Below are 26,182 nucleotides of genomic sequence, written 5' to 3' on the forward strand. Positions count from 1 at the left end.
TATCTCATAAGGTCCTTATTGGAATGGGCTAAATTAATCCCTGTAAAGCACTTAATGAAAGGTCTGTGCATAGTAATCAGTCAACATTGGCTGTTACTTCTTTGAATCAGGCACTGTGCAAATTTTTTTTTTCTGTAGATGATGTTTTTAAATTGTTACAATGGCCTGAATGTAGTCTAAGGAAGCTGCCTGTTTGAGGCCATTCCCACTTGTGCTACAGCTCTTCTGAGTTTTATTGTCCTCCTTTCATATTGAGGAAACCAAGAGTCAGAGAGGTGGTTTTGCTCAAGGTGCCCTAGCTATATATAGATTATCTGATTCCAAAACCCAGCAAGTTCATTTTACTACTCCAGAGGGAGAAGAGAAAGAAAATAGGGGAAAGGCAGTGCTAAATGATGGGGTTGGGTGACAGGGGACTACACTGGGTTTTATCTCTAGCAAAAGCCTGAGATACTTTTGGGGCCAATGCAGAGCCTGGCCAGCAGGAGAGAAGGGTGGAGCTGAGACATGGGGGAAGGGATAAATGCCAGGTCCTGACTCACAGCACCCACCCGTCGTTCGTTCGTCCTCAGTGCAGGGCAACAGGTAAGAGTTGCTTTCAGCCTGCGTGTGCTCTTTCTGGTCTGCTGCTCACCTCAAGGCTGCACATTGTCTCTGGCCTGACTAGATATGACTTTGTTCCTTAGAATCTGTCTCTCTGTCATTTTCTCTCTTATCCCCTCTTATATCTTTTTTGGCTTTCCCTGTTTTTGGCTTTCCTTTGTCTTGCCCCCTAACCCCCATTTACTCTCCCTTGTTAGTTTTCAGGATCATTCACTTCAGTTCATCTCTCTCTGACCTCTAGGTTTCTTTTATTTTTCCTCTGCCTGAGTTCAGTCTGTATATTCTTCTCTCAATCTTTTTCTTTCTTCTACCCTGCATCTTTTAGTCTCTTTCTGTCTCTATTCTTCTCCTTCTCTGTCTCCCAGAAAGTTGTTTTGGCATTTATTCCAGTAATTCCTCCATTCCTCCCTCACTTTGACTCTTTCTCTCTGCTCAGCTGAGGCAGAGCTCAGTAGGTCAGTGCCTAGGGGGTCAGAGGTAGGGAGAGAAAATCAAGGGAATGTGGGGATGGTGGGAATGATGAATTGGGTAGAGAGAGATTTGAAGGACTTGGGTTGATTAGCATAAATAAGGAGAGAAGGTGGAAGAGGAATTTTGCATCACTAAAAGGGCCCTATGCTGAAAGTCAATAAATTTGTATTCTCACCCTAATTCACTGTAAGACCTAGGCAAGACATTCATTCTGAAAAAAAAAAGGGGGCTTGTCCTATAACCTCCACAGTCTCTTCTAATTTTGATTTTGTGGTCTTCTAAAATTTTGTTTCTAAAAATTTCTGGTTCTATGATTCCAAGTATCTAAAATTCTCTGACTCTTCTATGATGGTGAGAGAATGCTAGGAGGGGGGAGTAAGGCTTGAAACACCCAGTTCCTGAAGAAAAGTGATCACCTCCCCTCCAGACCTGATTTTTGCAAAGCAGGCCATGAAGGGGAGAGAGGGAGCAAGGAATGTGGCAATGAGTGGTTTCTGGCTCTCTGCTGGCGTAGTGTTGTGGTTGGCCCTTCTGATCTCTGGGACTACAGATTGGCTGCTGACATGAAAGAGAATTTTAAGGTGCAGAGGAACACCTTTGAGTAATGATCTGTCATTTGGGCTGAAATTTCACCATTATATATTTGGCTGAAAGCATTGTTTTATGAAAATCCTTAGCAAAGATTGACACACAATGGGTGCATAAGTTGTTATATGGAATAAATGAATGAATGAATGAATGTTCACCCATGCCTGAAATTCCATTTCAGTTAGAAATCTGTTCCTTTGGTAAAGACATTTGTCACAGTCCAAAATCAAATGTCCCAGAAAGGGGCCTGCTAGTGCAGCAGAGGAGATTGATGTCTGTAGTCAGGCTCTCAGTCAAGAAAATATGTAGTAATATTTGAATCACAGATCCATAGTGGTTAAGTTAGCAGGCTCTGAAGCCAGATTGCCTAGGTTTGAATCCTGCTTCTCTAACTTACTAGCTCTGTGACCTGGATAGGCTACTTAATCTTTGGGGTACTCAGTTTCCTTAGGTTTGAAATAAAGTTGATATTAGTGTCTACCTTACAGAGTTGTTGTGAGAATTAAATAAGTCAATGCATGTGAAGCATTTACAACAGTGTTTGACACAGTGAGTACTCCGTGAGTGTTTGACTATTAGAACCAAATAAAATCTATGAAGTTATCTAGTCCAATGCCTATGGAGAAACTGAGGCCCACAGTGGGAAAGTACAGAGCCCAAGTTCACATAGTAAGTTGTAATAGGATAAGGATAAAAATCAGGATTGAGACAAGAATCAGTTTTAAGTACTAGTCTGGTGTACAGACTAGTGAAGGTACATTCCTTGGATGTACCTTCACTTTCTCTACATAGAAAATATAGAAAATATAAATAATAAGCTAACATTGTTTTCAGTATTTAAGATAGGCACTCTTTTATATACTTTGTATAGATTATTTTACTGAATCTTCACAGCATCCCTGTGAAGTAGCTTGTCTTTGTTATTATCTACATTTTACAGATGTAAGATATAGAGAAGAGATACAAGTTCTAAGGTCCCAGGATTCAAAAATGTCTGGCTCCAGAGGCTGTGCTCTTAATACTCTAAATTGCCTAAAATACTTTCTTGATTCAATTTTACTCACTCCAATCCCACTACTATAGGTAGTGAGATGGAATGGAAACAGAGCTGAAGGTAAATAGACTGCAAGACTATGGATCATAAAAGTGGGCAGGCAGAGTGGGGCTGGGAAAATTTGAGGAAAGAGTATCAGAACAGAGAAATTGGAAATGAAGTTTGAAAGAACTTGATATTTTAACAAATTTCAAGATGTAGTTATATTTTTCCAGGTCCCTGAGAATATCATGGCCAAAAGTCCCTTAGAGATGATGAGTGTATTGAACTACACATGGGGGGGGGGGGTGGCGGATAGGCCTTAAACCACCATCATCCCAAGGCAGGACTGGACTCTGCTTCCAATCTTGGGGGCTTTCCTTCCCATTACATATCCCAATGTTGTTGTCATTATTGTTGCCAAGTGTTGATGTTGTGGAAGGGAGTTTGCAGGAGCCTGGAACCTGGACATCTTCTTTGCCTGCCTTTCCCTGGATCATCCACCCATCCTTACCACATATTGCCAGAGTCACCTCCAGACAGATGCTCAGACATGATTGTAGAAAGGAGCTCTCCTTCTCCCCCACACCCTGGTCTCAGTTTAGGGAGTGGTCAGACCCCAGTGGTGATAAATGCTGGGAGCTTTATCTGTGGTGTGCAGACTCAGCCCTAAGTGCTTTGGCCTTTGGAGGCAGGCAGGGGAAGGGAAACTGATATCTCCACATGTGATGTAGGCATTGGATCCAATTCATTACTTACCATATGAAGTAGGCATAAATACCTTACATCTGACAGCTGATGAAAGCTAAGACCCAGAGAGAGGAAGTAGCTTTCCAAGAACATCCAACAGGTAGTTGGGAAGCTGAAATTGAAATAAGGAAAGCTAACACTTACTGAAAATTTACCATGCACCGGGCATTATCTTAAAGGCTTAAACATGAGTTTCACTTAGTTTTTTCGATACCCCTTGGCCTCTCCCAATTTCAAGGTCCACACACCCTGCCTCACATACTGACCTATGTTCCTATGACAGCCTGTGAATGTTGGAGGGAGAATGATCTTGGATAAACAAGGAAAACAGATTTATGAATTAGGGGGAGGGGTGTTGCTCTGTAAGAAATGAAGGGGGTTGCCATATGAGGACAGTGCCATGAGTCCTCCTGTTCACTTTTCCCTTACAATATAAAGTCCTGTATACTAGAGGTGCTGCTAGATTCTGCTCAGTAGCTCTCCTGGTGGTGCCAGGGCCTTAGTCTTCCCACACTCCCCCATATGTCTCCTATTGTCCTGTCCCGTATTTTGTCTCACCTTCAGATGTTGGATCTCCAGTTTGCCCTTTTCCTTTTAATCTATTCCTCCTTCTTGTTCTTTGTCTTTCCCTTTGTATCTCTTCGCCCTCCCTCATCCCAACCCTCAACACAACTTAACCACCTCTCCATCTCTATTCTTTGATCTTGTCTCTATTCCCTTCTCTCTGTTGCTCAGTCTCTCTCTCATCTCCCTCACTAGGGTCAATCTCCTCTTACCCTAACCCTTCTGTGTTGCTCTCCCCCACCCCCATTATCTCTGGCAGCATTTATCCTTTATCTTTGTGCCTGACTGACTCTCTGCTCCTGCTGGATTCCCTTCTCTCCTGCACTCAGTTTTCTGAGTCTTTGTATATTCCTGTATGTTCCTTGATCTCTCCTCACATCCATTTTGTGTCCCTCTGTCTGTCTCTGCCTCTACCTCTGCTCTGTCACTCAATCTCTCTCTCTCATCTAGGTCTCTTTCCTTATCCTTTTGTAGTTCCCACCATACTTTTTTCCTGTTTTTCTGATCAGTCTTCCTGTCCCTGTTCATATCATGAGCCTATCCCCTTTCCCTATGTTATTGATCTCTTTCGCTCTCACAATTTCTGTTCTTTTAATTTTACCACTACCTCTGTACCTTTGTTCTTTCTCACTTTCCTCCTTTTATCTTTCCCAATTTCTCTTTTCTTCTGACTCGTTCCCTACCCTTCCTTTCTTTCTTTTACTTCAGTCCCTATTCATTCATTAATTTACTCCCAAATTCAACACGTATTTATTGAATGCTTATTATGGCTATTTGTTATCTTTTTTTCTGATCTTCATTCTGTCCCTTCTCTTCTCTGTCTTATCTTCTGCCTCTTTCATTAGTGTATCAACTTGTTTCCCAGACCCCTTGGGTCTTGTTTTCATCCCCTCTAACTGTCCTTTTCTAAAATACAGGGGCAAGTTCAAAGGCAGCAAAATACCAGTCTGATGGCACATGGCCTGTATAGCCTGCCCTTTTGTCCTATTCCTTGAATCTACTTAAGCTGGTACCTGTGGCCTCAAACTCCTTTAGCCTCTCTTGTTGGGCCTGCTCAGTAAACACTCTAAGCCAAGCCTCAGGAGCCCTGGCCAATGGCATCCATCTGCATTAGCAGGTTGAATATTAACTTGACTGAGGCTAATATTCTTAGAAAGACTTTTAGCCTTAAGTGTTATAAACAGTAGGTGGGTTATCAGCTCTCATCCTGCCACATACAATCACATTTCAGTAATCCTCACCATCACAGAAGGGGTCAGTGGCAGAGTCTGAATCAGAATTTAGGCTTTCTGACCTTCAGTTGGAACACTTTCCTTTACGCCATTGTCTAATGGTCATTGTCTCATTTCTTCCTCCCTGATGCCTTATTGGTACATTTTGACATTGGGAAAAGTTCTTACTGTGGAAGGACAATAAGGGCATCTCTGGAGAGGGCAGTGTACATTGGGTGGGAAGCTAAAGGCAAAGGATCAAACACAAAAATGACCCTTGGCTTTTGGCCATGCCTTCATGATGGACTCTCATCTCTTCCACATCTTGTTCAGGACTTCGGGCTCAAGATGGTAGCAGCAGCCATGTTGCTACAGCGCTGTCCAGTGCTTGCCAGGGGCCACATAGGCCTCCTGGGCAAAATGATTAAGACTCACCAGGTCCTGTTTGGTATTGGACGCTGTCCTATCCTGGCCACCCAAGGACCAAATTGTTCTCAAATCCACCTTAAGGCAACCAAGGCTGGAGGAGGTAAGAAGAAGTTTCTGGCAAATGGGGGAGAATGTCTGGGTCCTGGAGACAAAGTTCCAAGTCATACTGGCCATCGTTGCCTAATAAATGAGAAGGTTCATGTGAAAAGCATCAAGGCTAAATGAGCTGGCCCCAAAACACACCTGGGTTCTGACTTCTGCCAATATCTCTCAATAGTCTCACTCTCATGCTCCTCACACTCTATATACTCCAGTCATGCTGATACCACTTAAAATTGCCTGGATCAACTCTATTGTCTCAAACTTCTGTGTCTTTGTTTCTGTCAAATGACCCTCCCCATACCCTTTATCAGAGTCTCTCATACTTCCCATGTGACACTTAACTTGGGCATCATCTCCTCTGTGAAGCTTGTCTAAACCTCCAGCCTGTCCAATTCCAGTTCTGGATCATGTCCCCTCCCTCTTTTAGACTTCCGTAGCCCATGTCCTCCCACTCATCCCAGCACTGTTCATAATGTGTCTTCAGTGTATACCATTTCTGCCAGCCTAGAAGCTCTCCTAGCACAGGACCAGACTCATCCATTTCTGTATCTCTACCATAGCCTGAGATAGAGCTTTGGGATACAGTAGGTCTTAGTAATCGTTGTTAAACTAAACTTATGGCTAGAAATGCACTGCCACTTACTCTCTTACCTTTGCATAGACTCTTCATCTTGGGCCAAGAGCCACTGTCCATTTATGCTGTCAGAACTCCAGGATGGTAAGAGCAAGATTGTGCAGAAGGCAGCTCCAGAAGTCCAGGAGGATGTGGAGACTTTCAAGACAGGTAGGAGTCAACTGCCACCTCATCCAGGCTCTACTCCTAATGCTTGAATTCACTTCATTACAGTCCTGATATAGGCTAATTCTAGGTCAGCTAGTATACATCCCATGATGGCAAGTCGAGTCTTTTCCAAAGGGACCATTGTAGGCAATAGATTAGACAGCACACTGAGATCTACCCTCCCCAACACACATACATGCACAGGCTCTTGTAACTTTAAGCCATTAGTCTAAAATGAGCCCTCTAGAGTTCTGCCTCCTCTCTCCCAAGTGGCTAAATGGATCCCAACAGTTTGGGCTCCCACATTTAACCAATACCACTCTATAACAATCTGGATTTGCATGAAAGAGTAAGTGTTGAAAGCAGGTACATCTTTTAGCAGGGTATGAAGCCCCAGGTCAACTCAATTGGTGCAGACTGTTCAAGATAATCACACTTGAAATATGGCCACACTGTTGACATTTTTCATAGGCCCTTTTGGTATATCATTAAAGGTAAAAATTTCAAAATTGAATTTTAATGACATTCGGAAAAGAAGAGTAAGGTACACTGCCCTGCATTTACCTCCCAAGTACAAGATTCAGGGTGGCTGCCCCAGTTACTTTACTCAAGGGAAAACTCTAATGGGGGTAAAATGTAACATCTTATGGAATGTACCCTGACACAGAAGTTTCCACTTGGGGAGATGAGTAGGGGCTCACTTCACAGAATATCTCTTCCCTCTGTGCAGGCTTCTCTACTTCACAAACTTGAATTTTCATGTTGTATTGAGTTTAAAGAGGACAACAAATACTTTCTTTTTTTTTCTCCCTTCTCTTTATGACCAATGAATCTCACACTCTGTCAGACATGCCCAGATCCCTGGCCTCAACCAGCCTGAGAAAGCCATTCTCCAATCCCCAGGAGCCAGAGCTAATTTCAGAGAAGGTCACACAACTGGTTCAGAACAACATGGTTGGTGAGTTTGTTGAACTGGAAATAAAAGGGGGTAGGAAAGTGGAAGGAGTGCTGAAAGGGCTTCTGAAACAGTAGAGGAAATGGCAAAGAAGTGCTTTGGAACCAAAGGGAGTCTGGGTTTAAATTTTAATGCTGGCACTTGCTGGATCAGTGTGCTTTGGCAAGTAAGTCACTTCCCTTTAGTGAGCTTGTAATGCTTGCCTCAACATGTTATCATAAGGAAGAAATAAAATTAGATTTATGGAAGTGTTTCTAGCTGTTTTGAGGTCTCATAAAATACTAGGTTTATTCCTATTATTTCTTCTCCATGCTTCCCTCAAAAACTCATCCTTTACAGACAGACTTTTCCCCTTTCTTGTATGTGTTTATATTCATTTTTCATAATGGAATTTGGCTTTTTTCTAATATAAGAGAAAGACGATTCATTGTAAAGTATTTTTCAACAGATATAGGAAAATATAAAGAAGGAAATTTAAATCACTCAGAGTTCCACCATCCACCATTAACTTGTTATATTTTCTTCCAGATATTTTTCCATAAATAAGCACACACACACACACACACACACACACACACACAGATACACACACCTCCTAGGCTTCCCTCCACACACGTTTTTATTAGAACTGTGATTTTATTCCACTGTTTTTGTTATCTTGCTTTGTTTACCTAAAAATATATCATGGGCATCATTTCATGTCCCTAAGCATAGAGATGCATAAAAATTAATAATGGTTGAAGTTTGTTCTGTAGCATGGATGCAACATCATTCAGTTAATCAAGCATCATTCAAATTAATTCAGGTTATTATTTTCAATTTTTCTTGTGCTTTATTCTGGTTTATAGTTTATGTTGGTTTTACATACATATAAATGTACTCAAAGATAACATACAGTATTATCTTAGACCTAGTATGGATATACTAGAGATCATTTAGATATTCCCCCATTGGGTTGCTTACAAATTTCCCTATTACAAACAGCGGTGCAACAAACAACTTTGAATGTACCTCTTCATGCACATAGGTCAGTTTTTTTTCCTCTAGGATAGCATTAAGAGGTGCAAATTCTTAGGGTGTTAGGTTGTGTACATTTTTAATATTAATAAATATTGCCAATTAGCCCTCCAAAGTGCTGTACCAGTTATCAAAGAGAGTATCCATATTCTCACACCCTCTCTAGCACTTGATATTATCAAACTTTTAAATATTTATCAGTATTGGTGAAAATTTTTTATTTTGCAGTTTGGTTTTCCTTGATTAAGCATCTTCTACAACTATTGAATTTTCTGTTTCTATTCTTTGCCCATTTTGCTACTTGGTTGAAAAGTTTTCTTAGTAAGTTTTCAGAAGTGTTTTGCTGTTGTTGTTGTTGTTGTTGTTGGTGGTGGTGGTGGTTTTTAGAGGGAGAACTGGGGGGCAGAAGGAGAGGGAGAATCTTAAGCAGGCTCCACACCCAGTGTGGAACCTGATTCAGGGCTCAATCTCACAACCCTGAGATCATGACCTGAGCCAAAATCAAGAGTCAGACATTACTTGACTGAGCCACCCAGGCACCCCAATTCTTTTTTAAAAAATAAGTTCTGGATATCAAACATTTTTTTTTCTTTTTTTAAAATATTTTTTTATTATATTGTCAGTCACCATACAGTACAACCCTAGGTTTTGATGTAAAGTTCCATGATTCATTACTTGCGTATAACACCCAGTGTTCCATGCAGTACTGCTGCAAATATTTCTCTAGGTGTGCCAGTATTTGCATTTAAAAACTCTTGATACATATTTTCAAACATCCCTGCAGCAAAGATGTTACCAGCTTACATCCCTACCACATAAGTTGTCATCTGCAACAATGATGATTTCTGTCTCATGTATAGAGTTCTAGAATTTAACAAGTCCTTTGGCATATATTATTTCAATTTATCCTGAAAATAGTATTTCTCCATTTTGTAGTAAATAGCAGTTTTAAAAGTAAACTCTAGGTCACTTACTTGTAGGTCACTTATTTGCTGCATAACCTTGGTCAAGTTACCTAACCTGTCTATGTCTCCATTTCCTCATCTGTAAAATGGAGATATTAATACTTTCCATGTAGGGCTATTGTGAGGAATACAAGAAATAATATTTATAAAGTTCCTAAGAGAAGGCATTACATGTAATAGGCACTCATTAAATATTGGTTATAACAATTAAATATTAGCTACTACTACTACTACTATAATTGTAATAATAGTACTACGTACCAAACATTAGTTTGGCTGTCTGACATTCTGTCTGTCATCAAATGCTCACAATTATCCAAGAAGTTATTATTAGCCCCATTCTACAGATGAGGAAATTAAAAACTAAGAGAAAGGACTCAATACTCGCTCAATGTCACATAACTAGGAAGGGGCAGAGAAATAACTAGAAACCAGATCTGTTGATACTCTTTCCACTGAAACTAGAAGTAGTGATTTCAGCAAGAAGGCCACCACAATAACCTTAGAAAAAGAGAGGAGTCCATGCCAGGGGTAGGAAGCCTGAGTGAATGTATGAATAATTTACTGAGTGAATGAGCAAGTTGAGAAAGCAAAACGATGATTGAATGAAGTAGTGGAGAGTTACTGTGGCTCGGTAAGTTAATGACTGATCAAACAAATGAATAAATGGAAAGAGAACTGGAGAACTCAAAATCAACAGCACGGGTAAAATATGGACTAATCAGGAAGTGATTTAAAAATGAATTCTTTTCATCTCCATCTCTACTTCTGCAGGAAACCATGTTTTTGGTTATGACCAGTTTTTCAGGCATAAGATCATGGAGAAGAAACAGGACCACACTTACCGTGTGTTCAAGACCGTAAACCGCTGGGCTGATGCATACCCCTTTGCCCAACACTTCTCTGAGGCATCTACGGCCTCAAAGGATGTGTCTGTCTGGTGCAGTAATGACTACCTAGGCATGAGCCGGCACCCACGGGTTTTGCAAGCTACAAAGTGAGTAGTAAGATCTAGGGCATGAGCTGTGGGGACACATACAGAGAAGAATCAAAGCCACACATGGAAGGGAAAGGCAGAGCTGACAGTAGAAACCTGAGTTCCACCTACCACCCCTTTTGTCCGTGGTCTTCCAGCATGTCTAATCTTCAGATATGAACCATGTCAGTCAACAAACCATGATTTCCAAACTCTTGATTGTTCAGTTTTATGGAAAAGATGGAAGACTGAGCAAGGCCCACTTTCCATGAGCTTTTACTGTGGCTACAGAATGAGTATTGCCAGAGATACTGTGTGACCTCCCATAGAAGGTCTTCCAAGATGTTCAAATTCAACCTAGTTTTTCCCTCCATTCCTGAAAGCCATCAGCCTGAGAAGGAGGACCCATGTATCCTCATTGTCTCCATCCTGCCCTCTACTTGATTATATATGACACAGCTAATATAAGATTACTAAGTCAACACTGACCTCCATCAGTGAAGAGAAACCTGCCCAGTTCCTCAATGCCTGACAAGGGTTTTTCCCTCTCCTTGTTTTCTCTGTTTTCTCCTGGCCAGGGAGACCCTGCAGCATCATGGAGTTGGAGCTGGTGGTACCCGCAACATTTCAGGTACCAGTAAGTTTCATGTGGAGCTGGAGCAGGAGCTGGCTGAGCTGCACCAAAAAGATGCAGCCCTGCTCTTCTCTTCCTGCTTTGTGGCCAATGACTCTACTCTCTTCACACTAGCAAAGATCCTGCCAGGTAAGCCTGGGGCCTGAGTTCTATTCAGGGTTGGTATCTTGCACTACAGCATGCAGTCTTACTGTCTTCATCACCTTTTCCCTCTATTCTGAGTTCGCTCACTGCCATTGCCCTTCCGTCTTACCCACTTTATGTATCCTCAACACTGGATGACTATATCCCTCTCATTTCTCCCTTCTTCAGTTAGGCTGAAGAATACTACTGAGGAGCATTGCCCAACCTCACAGAAGGGTAACACCATACATTTATCACCATTCCCGCAACTCAACTGGGCTCCTAACACTCACAAATAGCTCTTTTATGTCCCTATACTAGCTTTTTTATTTTTTTTATTTTTTAAAGATTTTATTTATTTATTTGACAGAGAGAGACAGCCAGAGAGAGAGGGAACATAAGCAGGGGGAGTGGGAGAGGAAGAAGCAGGCTCCCAGCAGAGGGGCCTGATGTGGGGCTCGATCCCAGAATGCTGGGATCATGCCCTGAGCCGAAGGCAGATGCCCAACAACTGCGCCACCCAGGCGCCCCAATATACTAGCTTTTTAAAAAAACATTCTTCTCTTTTAGAACTTGTGACTACCTCCTCCTTCACTCTTAAGCAAATAACATCACATCTCATATCACAAAGAAAACAGAAGCCACCAGACAGAAACTCTTTTAATTTAAAGCCATCAAATCTACAAACTTATCTGATTTTTCTCTTTTTTAATAATATTTTTTATTATATTATGTTAGTCACCATACAGTACGTCCCTAGTTTTTGATGTAAAGTTCCATGATTCATTACTTGCGTATAACACCCAGTGCACCATGCAATACATGCCCTCCTTAATACCCATCACTGACCTATCCCAATCCCCCACCTCCCTCCCCTCTGATACCCTCAGTTTGTTTCCCAAAGTCCATAGTCTCTCATGGTTCATTCCCCCTTCTCTTTACCCCCCCTTCCTTCTTCCCTTTCTTTTCCTACCCATCTTCCTACTTCTTATGTTCCATAAATGAGTCTACCCTTCTTTCATTCTTTCCTTTTACAATTTGAAGGCACACCTATTCTGCCTAAAGCCAGTCATTTCATTGTATAGAGGATCCCATCTGGACCTGATCTTCCCAATCTCCCATTCTCTAGCTAATAATGTCCTCAACTCATATGCCTGTTGCCATTCCATCACATCCCCAACCACAGACGAATATAACCCTCCACCTTCTCCACATCAATCTTAGGTGCACATAATTACTCAGGTGGGAGCCACTAAAAATTCATAGTCCCCAACCTTTACCAGGTCCTCTATGCTGTCTAGCAAGCCTGTTCCCAAGGCCAGCCTTCCAAATCTCTAGGGCAGTTTTGCAACCCCCCATTCTTCTCAGCTTTCCCACTTCCACCTCACCCTCAACCACAGAGATAACTTCACCTCCTTCCTCACTGAAAATATAAATCCTCAAGTAATGTCCTCAACTCCTTGGCACAAACTACCTACAAACTCACAAACACCCCCACATGTTCTTTCCTCCCTTTTTCTCTCCTGTCACAATGAAAGAGGTACCCTTTTTCTTGTTGACTAATCCTTTTGCTGGTGCTCTGTGTCTCATTCCCCTCTACTTCCTCAGGAACCTTGATCTATCACTTCCTTCTCTCCTTCTTGTATCTTCAGCCTCTCCTCTTTAGACATGCTAAAGTCTCTTTCATCTAAAAAAAAATGTCCTCTCATCACTCTCTAGCTACTGCCCTATCTCTCTCCTTCCTATAATGGACAAACTGCTTGACAGAAGTCTCCACACTTGCTATCTACTTCCTTACTTCCTATTGACACTTCATGACACTGTAAACATCCCCACTGCTTCTCAGAAAATTTTCTGAGAGCACACACAACCCCAACTAAATCCAAACTCTTTGGGAATTTTTTCAGTGAACATCCTCCTCAACCACTGGAATTAAACATTTTTCCATTCCTACTGCCACCATCCCAGCCTAGACAAACATCATTTTCTTTTTTTTTTTTTTTAGATTTTATTTCCTTACTTGAGAGAGTGAGCAAGCGAGAGAGAACACAAGCAGGAAGGGGCAGAGAGAGAGGGAGAAGCAGGCTCCCCACTGAGCAGGGATCCTGATATGGGGCTCAGTCTTGGGACTCCAGGATCATGACCTGAGCTGAAGGCAGGCAGACACTTAACCAACTGAGCCACCCAGGCACCCCCAACATCATTTTCTTGATTTCACTTTTGCCCTCCTATATTCTGTTCTTCCCAACAGTCAGAATAATATTTTTTTTTTAAATGCAAACCCCCTTAGGACCAAACCCAAACTTTTTATCATGGCTTCTAAAGACCTCAATAATCTAGCTCCTAGCTACTTCTTTGGTCTCATCTTTGATACCCATCCTCACTCTTTCATTCAGTAATATATTCATTTGCTCACTTATAAATCAGTAATTTGTTTATCCATCCATTCGTTCAAGAAATGTTTACTTAGCATCTACTGTGTACTTAGACCTATACTGGGTACCAGAGGCAGAAAGATAAAATATGTGATTCCTTTCAGTTTTGTTGATTATTCCCTTCACTGTGCAGAATATTTTATTTTGATGAAGTCCCAATAATTTATTTTTGCTTTTGTTTCCCTTGCCTCAGGAGACATATCTAATAAGAAGTTGCTATACCCAATGTCAAAGAGGTTACTGCCTATGTTCTTCTCTAGGATTTTCATGGCTTCAGGTCTCACATTTAGGTCTTTAATCCATTTTGAATTTATTTTTGTGTATAGTGTAAGAAAATTGTTCAGTTCAGTCTTTTGCATGTTGCTGTCCAGTTTTCCTAACACCATTAGTTTAAGAGTCTGTTTTTTCCCCCATAGAATATTCTTTCCTGCTTTGTTGAAGATTAATTGACCATACAGTTCTGGGATCATTTCTGGGTTTTCTCTTCAGTTCCATTGATCTATGTGTCTATTTTTGTTCCTGTGCCATACTGTTTTGATCACTACAGCTTTGTAATCTAACTTGAAGTCCAAAATTGTAATGCCTCCAGCTTTGCTTTTATTTTTCAAGGTTGCTTTTGCTATTCAAGGTCTTTTGTGGTTCCATACACATTTGAGGATTGTTTGTTCTAGCTCTGTGAAAAATGCTGTTGATATTTTTAAGATTTTTTTAAATTTATTCATTTGACAGAGAGAGAGACAGCCAGTGAGAGAGGGAACACAAGCAGGGGGAGTGGGAGAGGAAGAAGCAGGCTCATAGTGGAGAAGCCCGATGTGGGGCTCGATCCCAGATCGCGAGCCAGGATCACGCCCTGAGCCGAAGGCAGACGCTTAACGACTGCGCCACCCAGGCGCCCCTGCTGTTGATATTTTGATAGGGATGCATTGAATGTGTAGATTGTTTTGGGTAGTATAAACACCTTAACAATATTTGTTATTCCAATGCTTGGGCATGGAATGTCTTTCCATTTCTTTGTGTCATCTTCAATTTCTTTTATCAGTGTTTTATAGTTTTCAGAGTATAGGTCTTTCACCTCTTTGGTTAGGTTTATTCCTAGGTATTTTATTATTTTTGGTGCAATTGTGCCCATTTTTTTTATTGTTTCTGGTACAATTATAAATGAGATTGATTCCTTAATTTCTCTTTCTGCTGCTTCATTATTAGTGTATAGAAATGCAACAGATTTCTGTACATTTGTGTCCTGTGACTTTACCAAATTCACTTATCAGTTCTAGCAATTTTTGGGTGGAGTTCTTTGGGTTTTCTATATAGAACATCATGCCATGAGCAAATCATGGAAATTTCACTTCTTCCTTGCCAATTTGGATGCCTTTTATTTCTTTTTGTTGTTTGATTTCTGTGGCTAGGACTTCCAGTACTATGTTAAATAACAGTGGTGAGAGTGGACATCCCTGTCTTGTTCCTGACCATACAGGAAGAGCTCTCAGTTTTTCCCCATTGAGGATGATATTGCCTGTGGGTTATTCATATATGGCCTTTATTATGTTGAGATATGTTCCCTCTAAGCCTACTTTATTGATGGTTTTTATCATGAATGGATGTTGTACTTTGTCAGATGTTTTTTCTGTATCTATTGAAATGATCACTTTTTTCTTATCCTTTCTTTTATTAATGTGGTGTATCACATTGATTGATTTGTGAATACTGAACCACCCTTGCAAACCAGGAATAAATTCCACTTGATCGTGGTGAATGTTTTTTTTAAATATATTGTTGGATTTGGTTTGCTGATATTTTATTGAGAATTTTTCCCTCTGTTCATCAGGGATATTGGCCTGTAGTTGTCTTTTTTAGTGGAGTCTTTATCTGGTTTTGATATCAGGGTAATTCTGGTCTCATAGAATGAATTTGGAAGTTTTCCTTCCTTTTCAATTTTTTGGAATAGTTTGAGAAGAGTAAGTATTAACTCTTCTTTAAATGTTTGGTAGAATTTGACTATGAAGGCATCTGGCACTGGGCCTTTGTTTGTTGGGAGTTCTTTTATTATTGATTCGATTTCTTTGCTGGTTATTGGACTGTTCAAGTTTTCTATTTCTTCCTGTTTCAGTGTTGGTATTTTATAATCAACAAAAGTAAAAGGCAATCTATGAAATGGAGAACATATTTGCAAATGACATAGCTGATAAAGCGTTAGTATCCAAAATATATAAAGAACTTATAAAACTCAACACCCAAAAAACTAATCATTCAATTTAAAAATGGGAGGAAGACATGAATAGGCATTTTTCCAAAGAAGACATACAGATGGCCAACAGACACATGAAAAGGTGCTCAACATCACTGATCATCAAGGAAATACAAATCAAAACTACAAATAACATCTTTCATTAACATATGTGTTTGTAAACTTATGTGTAGAAGCAGAAGGGAATAGCTGTGTTTAACTCAATGAAACTATGCTGTCTATAATGCATCTTTCAAGGAACATCTTCTTTCACTAAGATATAAGTGTTTGTAAAGGTATTTGTAGAAGCAATGGGAATAACCATATGCTTAACTCATTGGAACTACACTGTGTATAATGCATCCTTCAAATAACATCTTCTTGCATTAACAACAACCAAAATGTGTGATTCATGCTCTCAAGAAACTCCCAGTCTAATTTCCTTCTTGGCAGGTCCTCTAGGAAGTCATGCCTGATTTCCTCAGTTAGAAGTGATAACTCACTCTAATGAAAGGCCACAATTCTTTGATGTCAGTGTAATTTGGGGGGAGCCAAGAATCAATTCCCTCTACCAATTTCCCACCTCCACCTGCTCTCCCATATTTGTTCAGTGAAAAGCCCTGCATTCCTCAGGCCCTAGAGAAAGGTCCCTCTCCTCTGTAGACCTCAGATTCCTCACTTATAACAGTTAAGGAGCTGGACTCCATGTTCACTAATGTTCTGATCTGCTCTGACATGCCATGAGCTTATGATTCAAATGGAAATTTTGTTAAGTATCCATCCTGTAACTATAAGAAGAGGGATGCTACCTGGAAGAGCTGGGATTTCATCTAGACCAGGAAGATTCTATTATCAGTCAAAGTCAACAAATCCAGTCCCATTCCCTGGGATAAACTCTTTCCAAGGCTTGATCTTATGTATCTGGGAGTAGGAACCTAGACCCTGTCCTTAAGAAACTCTAGAGCTTCTTGGGAATTTAAGTTTCCTCCACCCCAAGATAGTCAGTGCCAGATCAGGCTTAGAAATGACTGAAGGGAAGGGTGTAGGGGTCAGAATTTCAGGGCAGGGGAGTTCTTTCAAGGGAGGAAGAGGTGTCACAGAAGATTCCAGAGGAGAGGGAAGCAGACAGGGTCTTCAAAGGGAGGGACAGCTGGCTCTCTGGCCCTGTCAGGTCAGCCCTGAGGTTGAAGTGGAAATACTGGAACAGAAGCTTAAGGAATATACATTTGGTTCTTCAGGGTGTGAGATTTACTCAGATGCAGGCAATCATGCTTCAATGATCCAAGGTATTCGCAACAGTGGAGCAGCCAAGTTTGTCTTCAGACACAACGACCCTGACCACCTGAAGAAACTTCTAAAGGAGTCCAACCCTAAGACACCCAAAATTGTGGCCTTTGAGACTGTTCACTCCATGGATGGTATGTATATCATAAAAACCATGATAACAATGATAATAGCTGACATGTATAGAATTTGTTTATATGCCAAGCAAAATTATTAGTATTTTACACATATTAATTCACTTAATCTTCACAATAATTCTATGAAGCAGGTGCTATTATTATTTCTATTTATTTACATGAGGAAACTGAGACATAAACAAGTAAAGTAACTTGCCCAAGATCATACAGCCAGTAAATGCCAAAGGCAGCTATTATACTGATCTTACAGGTTAAGAAACTGAAGTTCAAAGACAGCACCCAACTTGTCTTGGTTGGCTCAGTAAATTGGTGCCAAAGTATTTGTGCCCTAGAACATCTGATTCCAATTCCTTCACATAACACTCCCTCCATTAGAAATGATGTACAAATCAATCATTCTAGTGTCTGGTTTCTGGAATGAAAAATTTTACAAACTTTTGGCTGGGAGTTTTTTTCAGGTTCCGGTATGAAGCACTGGAATCAAAACATGTTTTCAAGTGAGACAGACCTGGGTTCAAATCCTACCTCTGGCACTTACTTGCTCTATGATCTTGGGTAACTCTTCAACTCCCTGAGCTTCAGTTTTCCCCAACATAAAATATCTGGTTGTAAGAATTAGAGACAATGGAAGTCATTCCATCTATTATGATCTAAGTAAAAATAAATGAACTTTATCCTCCTACCTCTTTTCTTTCCCCAACTGAAACAATGCCCAAATCATTCTATTGCTACCCCTCTTGAGCAGAAATCATGTGCTTTAGGCATCACCTTGTGGATTTATTAAAGAAAGAGGTCCTCGCTTCATTTCAATTTGTTGTTTTTCCAACCGAAACAAAGGAGAGTCCATAGTATTACCTGATTTGGCTAACATAGATGCCATCAGCATCATGTAACTGTGAGGGAGGGTTCCCTCAGAGATGAGAGAAAAATGCACTCCCACGGAGACACAGAAAAGACAGAGACAGAGGCACAAAGAAACTCAGAGACACAAATGTACAGGGAAAGAAAGTCTGAAGCAGAGAGATAGAGGTAGACAGAAAGGGACACAAACAGTGAGAAAGAGAAGTGATTGATGGAGGGGAGGAAGGGAGGGAAGGAGAGAGAAAAAAGAGAGAGGAGAAGGAAAGAGGAGAAAGAAAAACAAAAGCAGAGACAGAAAAATGGAGACATAGAAATAATGATGGAAATAGCTATGAAAAAAAGAGATAGTGACAGAAATCCAGAAAGATAGAAACAGGGAGGATCAGTGCAGTAAAAAGACATTGACAAGGCTTCTAAAAGCATCTGCCTGAGGGTATGAGTTGGGTCTGAAATCAGGACTGCATTAACCTGGAGCAAAAAGTTGCTTTTTTGAATTTATTAAAACAAAGGGATCATATGGGCCAGTGCCAACCCTAAGTGGAAATACACAGACCTGGGGAGGGGGGGAAACAAAGAGAGGCTGGAAAATGGCTTAAACAAGACAGATATTGTCAGAAGTAAAAATAGGAAAACAGAGAGGCAAGCCTTGATTACAAAATAGGGAAAATACACACACACACACACACACACACACACACACACACACACACACACACACACCTTGAGTGGGCATGAGGTGGAGGCAGTCAACACATTTAAGGAGGTTTGAAATAGTCCCAACTGAGTGTGCACACCCTCACCCTTTTCCAACCCAAAGCAGTTATGGGTCACAAATTCCACACTGGAGGTGGGGCTGGGGAAGGGTTGTGATCTCCTACCTCTATTCCTTGGCTTTTCTCAGGTGCCATCTGTCCCCTTGAAGAGTTGTGTGATGTGGCCCACCAGTATGGGGCTTTGACCTTCGTGGATGAGGTTCATGCTGTAGGACTATATGGGTCTCGGGGTGCTGGGATTGGGGAGCGTGATGGAATTATGCACAAGATTGACATTGTCTCTGGAACTCTTGGTGAGTGAGTGCCTTGGGATGCCCTTATATATAATCCAGAAAGGAGGCCCCTTCAAGACCCTTTCCTTCCCCCTCCCCAAAGCTGTAGAAGTTATTTGGGTAGAATTCATAGCCTCAGGCTATGGAATTCCTGGATTCCTTTCTTCCACTCCTACCCCACTGCAGAGTTGCTGAGAAAGTCTGAAGGACTTTTTGAGAAGAACCTTAAGCAGGGCCAAATAGCCAGGTTCAAGTCAGTACATGGAGAGTTGTGGTTCTAAATTCCTCCCCCACTCCATCCCCAAGCTTCATCTTAGTTCTACCTTTGGGCGTAACCAGCTAAAGGTCCCCCACCCAGCTACTGCCTATCTAGTCACTGCACCTGGCAGGCCTTGAAGTCCTACCTAAAAGCAGCAGAATTATCAGCTGTCTGTCTTGACATGGACAAGAGAGATAAGCAGAGGCCTGGGAAAGGAGTCTAGAGCTCCAGCTTCTGGTACACATTCTTGTGTTATCTGGACATGATCCTGTTCCTCTAAAGACTAATTATGATCCCTGTGCTTATCCTCCCCCTCCTTGTCTCCAGGCAAGGCCTTTGGCTGTGTGGGCGGCTACATCGCCAGCACCCGTGACTTGGTGGACATGGTGCGCTCCTATGCTTCCGGCTTCATCTTTACCACATCACTGCCTCCCATGGTGCTCTCTGGGGCTTTGGAATCTGTGCGGCTACTCAAGGGAGAGGAGGGCCAAGCCCTGAGGCGAGCCCACCAGCGCAATGTCAAGCACATGCGCCAGCTACTAATGGACAGGGGCCTTCCTGTCATCCCCTGCCCCAGCCACATCATCCCCATCCGGGTGAGAGCCCCACCCTGACCATTGCCCTACCCACTTATCTCTTCTGGGAGCCTTTCCACACCAGCAAACCAACACCTGCTCCTCTTACCAATCCTTTACTTTCCTGTTAACTACCCTCCTTATTTTGAGCTATGTTACCCTTTTGGAAAATTGTCAGCCATTCTGGATTAGTCACCTCTTCTTGCATTAGCTATTATCTCACAGTTATTAGGCTGTCCTGACCCTCACAATATTGGGTACCCATGACCTATAATTCAGTATTTTGGGAACTGTGGATCAAGACCATTAGTGGGTCACAAAATCAGTTTAGTAGGTTATGACTAGTATTACATATTTTTTAAAAATAGAAAAAAATTTTATTAAATAGAAATGAAAATGTTGGAATACATCACACATGGAGAAGATTATCATTTTGTGAGAAATGTTTCAGTTTCTATACATGTGTATATGCATACATGTGTATATGTGTATGTATAATACAATCATGATGTGAAACTTCTCTTAGTAAGAATTGAAGTAAAAAAAATTGAAGTCAGAAAATAGAAAGTCAAACACCATGGCTCAAAGTGCTATTTTGGATTTCCAACCATGTTGATTTACTGCCTTTAAAATGAACTACTTCTTTTTAAAATATCGTCTATTTGTGTGTGTATGTCAGGGTGTGGTAAGGACACTTTTTTCTGTGACTGCTTTATGGATGAGAAAGAAATAGTCACTGCTTGGGCTAAGCCAATATTCCTTTTTGGGAATATTGGGGGAATTGGGAAAGACTATTTTTGAAATATTTGTGTTTTTTTTTTTTTAATTAAGCCAACGACAGCACCCCAGAGGTAGCTTGGAAGGTTCATCTTCTTACCGAGAATGACCCCAAATTAACATAGTCTTTAGGTAAAACCAGTGTGCTTGCTCTGCAAACAGCTTCAGGACAAGGTACCTAGCACCACCTCCATCCCAAGCCCTTCAAATTTAATTGCTGCCTCTGAGCAACTCCTTGATAGAAATTCTGGAGCTGCCACTAAGCCCCTTATGAAAAACAAAAAAAAATCTGTCCCAAATTCAATGATGTTCGTTGGTCTGGTTCCCTCCACCTGCTTAATGGAACTAGTGATAGTGGGGCCAGGGTAGCAGATACTGACAGGCTTTTCTCCTGAGCCCAGGTGGGTGATGCAGCACTGAACAGCAAGATCTGTGATCTCCTGCTCTCCAAGCATGGTATCTATGTGCAGGCCATCAACTACCCAACTGTCCCCCGGGGTGAAGAGCTGCTGCGTCTGGCACCCTCTCCCCACCACAGTCCTCAGATGATGGAAGACTTTGTGCGTAAGTCCTCAATATGGGTGTCTATAGCACTCTCTTTCCCTTCAGCCCTAGGATCTGAAGAAGTTAAGGGAATGAATGCCATTCAGTTTAAAAGTATATTTCTAGAACATCTATTGTGTGCCAGACCCTATACTTGGGTAATAAATGGATGAGAAACAGTCCCTAGACTCATAGGGCTCCAGTTCAGGTGAGCCATAGCAAACACAATGACTTTAAGAGGCCATCACATTTCAACAAGGACAGTGCATCAGAGTTGTGGGAGCAGAGAGGAGAGGTCTGACCCAACATGCAGGAGGTGACACCTGAGCTGAGTTTTATAAGGTGAGTGGTATTGGACCAAGAAGAGAAAGAGAGAGTGGAAGTGGTATTTCTTGCAGAAGGAAAAGCATAAAGAAAGGCAAAGAGAATGGTGTGAAGCTGTTTGAGTTATATCAAGAACAATAAGCAGGTGTTACTGAAATGTAGGGTAGTAGGAATGGAGTGGAAGAAAGGAGAGCCAATCTACGAGTCTACAAAGACAACACAAGACAGGGACTGGATTGAGAGGTTTGTAGAGCTACTGAATAGCCTGGGTTTTATCCTAAATGATGCCGTTTAGTCAATTCACCTAAAATTTACTGGATTCCCGTTGGATGCAGTTTTTAGCAGAGGTCCTGGGATACAGCAGATGTTCATTCCAAGTCTGCTGGACAAAAGACATAGGCAGTTGACAGTCTAAAAAGGAGACAGACATAGACATAGACAGTACTGGTCCAGTATGACGAGCTTCAGTGTTCTGGGAGCTGGAGGAAGAGTGATCACCAATGGCTAGAGAAAGCAGGAAGCAGGAAGTTAGGAAGGCTTTGTGGGTGAGGAAGTCCTTGTGTTGTACCTTGAAGTACATGTGGTATAGTGCAAAGACATTTCAGAATAAGGAAATTCCATGAGCAAGGACCTAGAGATAGGAAAACAGAAGACATGCATTGGCAACAGTGACTCTGTTTGTCTGGAGTATAGGTAGTATGAGAGTTCGAGGAAGACAAGATAGGTAGGTGCCATTCATTCAAAAACATCAAATAATGCTAGCCAACATCTATTAAATACTTAACATGTACCAAGCACTGTTCTAAACTCTTTGCATGTATTAACTCATCTAATACTCATTAGGCTGAGATACTATTATTAACATTTCCCTTTTATATATGTGGAAACCGAGGCACAAAATATATAGTAACTGGTCCAAGGTCACACAGTGACTGGATTTGAACTGAGGAGTCTGTCTCTGCCTTCACAGTCATAACCACTAGGTCTACTGCCTGAGCTGATGATCCAGACTCCTGGACCTTTTGCTCAGTCCTCTAAGTTGCTCTGGGCTTCAATTATAGAGTCCTCAGTATTCTTGGTTCTCTGAGTGTCCATTTATGTTGAGCTTTTGCAGGAAAGAGAAATGAGAGGCATTTACCATGACTCCACCAGTCCTTTAACCCTAGTCAACCCATCCTGAAATCCTGCAAATGGTTTCTACAGTCTCTCTCAAATCTGTTCTTTTTTCTATTGCCAGTTTTTGAATACATGTCAATGTGATTTCTTCCTAATTTTCCTGCTTCTCTCTTGGTCCCTTCTAATCTCTTGTCCATAGTGACCATCAGAGGGATTTTTCTAAACATCTGACTATATATGTCCCTTGCTTAAACCTCTTCGTGTTTCCTACCCATCTAGACTAGAACAATGGTCTCCAATGTGAGGTATGCGAGATGACCCATAGGGTGAGGGGGGTTATTAGAATTTTGTGTTTCCTTTTTTAATCTTAAAAATAGGAAATTAGGCATTACTGATATTGATCTTTAACATTTAGACTGACAATGATACACGTATCCATATATAAAAAAACATACATAGATTTGTGGCATGTGCTAAAATGTTTATACCAATAAAATGTACGGTCCAAAATTTGGAGATCACTGGCCTGTAGAACAGTTGAAGCTCCCTGGCATGGCATTCCATGCCTTAAACATGGTGATCTCTGTGCCTTCACCTCTTTTCCACATTCATTTTATTTTTCCAGCTACACCGAGTAACTTGTAACTCCCTTATTTTGCTCTACTTTCTTACCTTTGGTACTTTGCTAATAATGCTCCCTTTTTATTGGAATGCCCTCCCTCATTCCTTCCTCTGGCTTACTTCCTTTATCTTCTAGACTTAGTCATCCTTTCAACAAATATTTACTGAGTATCTACTGCTTGCTAGACACTGTTCTAGGAGCTGGGGATCCAGTAGTAAACAAAACAGACACAAAATCACTATCCTTCTGGAGCTTACATTCTAGTGGAAGGAGAGAGCCAAAAAACTAAAAAATAAGCAATGCATATAGCATGATAGTTTTAAGTGTTATGGAAAAAATAGAGCAGGATAAGGGAACAGGAAGTGTTGGTGTAGAGGGGCTGGTTTGGAGGAGGGTTGTACCATTGAGTGTTAAGGGTAGAGATCATTGTGGTGACACTTGAGCAAAGCTATGAAAGAAGTGAAGGAGTCAGATGGGCAGATAGCAAAGGGAAGGTCATCCTAGGCAGAGGGAATAGACTAAGGCAGGGAAGACCCTATTAAAGGAGTATTCTTCTATACTTGAGAAACAATAAGGAGATGAGTGTGGATGGAGTGGTGTAAGCAAGAGGCAAAGAGAAAACTGAATAGTGAGGGGAATGTGAGGCCAGACTGTAAGGATTTTGACTTTAACTCTGAAACAGACAGTCTTTTGAGGGATTTGAGCAGAGGAATGACACAGTTGACTCAGGTTTTAACAGAACTGGTCCAACTTCTCGTGAAGGAGAAATGGAGAATGAGTGGAAGCAGAATGAGTGGAAGCAGAGATCCATTTGGGGGCTACTATAATAACCCAAGTAAGAGAGGATAGTCACTCAGACCTGATGATGGCATTAGAGGTGATGAGAAGTGGTCTGAATTTTGAAGGTAAAGTCAATTGTTACTTGCTGACAGATGGGATGTGTGGTGAGAGAGAAAGAGAAAAATAAAGAATGGCTCTAAAATTTGTGGACTGAACAACCAGAACTGCCATCAACTGAGAGATGGGTAAGGCTAAAGGTAGAGAGCAGACTAGGTGAAACGCTGGGAGATCAGTTCAGCTGTGCTCATGTGAAATTAGAGATGCTGATTAGACATCCAGGTGGAAATAGAGAAAGGCAGTTGGACATACAAGTCTAGAATTCATAAGAGGGGTCTATGCTAAGATGAAAAGTTCAGAATCATCAGCATATAAATGGTGTTTAAAGCAATGAGACTAAACAAGATCTCCCAGGGAGTAAACATAAAAACAACGTCAAGGACAGAGCCCTGCCACATACTTGAGGCACTTCCAACAATGGGGTCAGGTTCTCTCCTCTGGGTTCCCACCCACTCCAGAATAACCCCTGCCTGACTCCCAGGTCACAGATGATGACACTGTATGGTTACTGGTCACTGTTATCTTCATTAGGCTCACTTTACTGATGATGGATTCACTTCTTGGGTCACAGCACATCCTGTACTTAGGAAGTGGTCCACGCCAGGCTAGTACAGCTTTAAATTACATCAAATGAGTGCTTCCCAATTGCACCCATACACAAATGGTAACATTCATAGCACACAATGGAGGAAACAGGAATTAATTCTGGTTCCAAGATATCATACAGGCTTGAAGGGATCATTACCTTGGTATATCTGTATTGTGACACAAGAATTAAGATCTAGTCTAACCAATTCTTTCCTTCTCCACCCCCTACCACCTTTTAGAGAAGTTGCTGTTAGCCTGGACTGAGGTGGGGCTGCCCCTCCAGGATGTATCTATGGCTGCCTGCAATTTCTGTCATCGGCCTGTGCACTTTGAGCTCATGAGTGAGTGGGAACGTTCCTACTTTGGGAACATGGGGCCCCAGTATGTCACCACCTATGCCTGAGAAGCCAGCTGCCTCAAAGCCCCACCCCATCTGTACTTCACATGGGACTGAGCCTCCACCTGTCCTCTGCTTTGTTGTGTGCCTCTAGCTAACTTCAGCCTGAAAATAAAGAACAAACTGCATCATTTGTAGCCCTTTGTTAGAAAGGAAAGAGCATTATATCTGACTCCTTCAGACAAGTGGCAGAGCCATAAGGAAACCATAGATCACTTGTTGGTCTGACCAACCCATTTTGCTGATAGGGACACTGATCCAGAAAGAGGAAGATATCAGCCAAAAACTACACTGTGCGTTGCATACAAAGAGCTGGGACACTTGGCAGGTTTATTTGAAATGGCTCTTCCCCAATGGTTTCAACAAAAATCCAGGGATTGACTCTTCACTGGTAGACCTGGAAACTTTATGCCCATGTAGCCCCTGAAGCCAGGAAATGGAATCAGCCCTAACTGAACTGCCTAGAAGAGAGAAATAGTTCCTCAAAACTTTGGAGGTATTTTCCAGCACACAGAATGGATGTCCTCAATCCATTATCCTCTCCTCTCCACAGTACCTTATAGAACAGGACCTACCAGCTCTATTTTCCAAGATGGGAAAGAGACTTGGCTGTAACAAGCAACTTTTTCGAGGCAATGCTCCCTATCTTTCCAGGTGATAGCACACAGAAAACATTTGTATGGCATACCTGGGTGAACTAATGATACTACTTGCCTAGGAGCCACTCTCTCTTGACATTTGTGCTCTACCTGGCAACTCTAGGGCCACTTCTTCCCACTCTATAACCCATTTTGTGGCAGCTGTGGGACACACTAGTTGGGAAATGCTGGTTTAAAGCCATGCAACCCACCTGAGCTTTCTAACACACCACACCCACCTCCCTTGCTGATCTAACT

The 26,182-nt window shown here is 41.6% G+C and overlaps 1 protein-coding gene across 2 annotated transcripts; it reads left to right on the plus strand.

The window, feature by feature from the left end:
- The first annotated feature begins 450 nt into the window (after positions 1-450).
- ALAS2 (5'-aminolevulinate synthase 2) lies at positions 451-25,414 on the plus strand. 2 transcript variants are annotated; one of them, XM_045793859.2, is made up of 11 exons: positions 451-585; positions 5,554-5,749; positions 6,413-6,535; positions 7,380-7,490; positions 10,244-10,466; positions 11,024-11,208; positions 17,100-17,279; positions 19,045-19,209; positions 19,775-20,043; positions 21,201-21,363; positions 25,129-25,414. In XM_045793859.2, the coding sequence occupies exons 2-11, from the start codon at positions 5,569-5,571 to the stop codon at positions 25,290-25,292; spliced, it is 1,764 nt and encodes a 587-aa protein (XP_045649815.2). In that variant the 5' UTR covers positions 451-585; positions 5,554-5,568; the 3' UTR covers positions 25,293-25,414. The 2 variants fall into 2 exon arrangements, with proteins under 2 accessions (XP_045649815.2, XP_087715662.1); XM_087859536.1 differs by having other exon boundaries at positions 21,270-21,363.
- The last annotated feature ends 768 nt before the right edge of the window (positions 25,415-26,182 follow it).

This window comes from Ursus americanus, chromosome X (assembly GCF_024610735.1).
Source record: "Ursus americanus isolate L20-20 chromosome X, mUrsAme1.1.p, whole genome shotgun sequence".
Classification (NCBI taxonomy): domain Eukaryota; kingdom Metazoa; phylum Chordata; class Mammalia; order Carnivora; family Ursidae; genus Ursus; species Ursus americanus.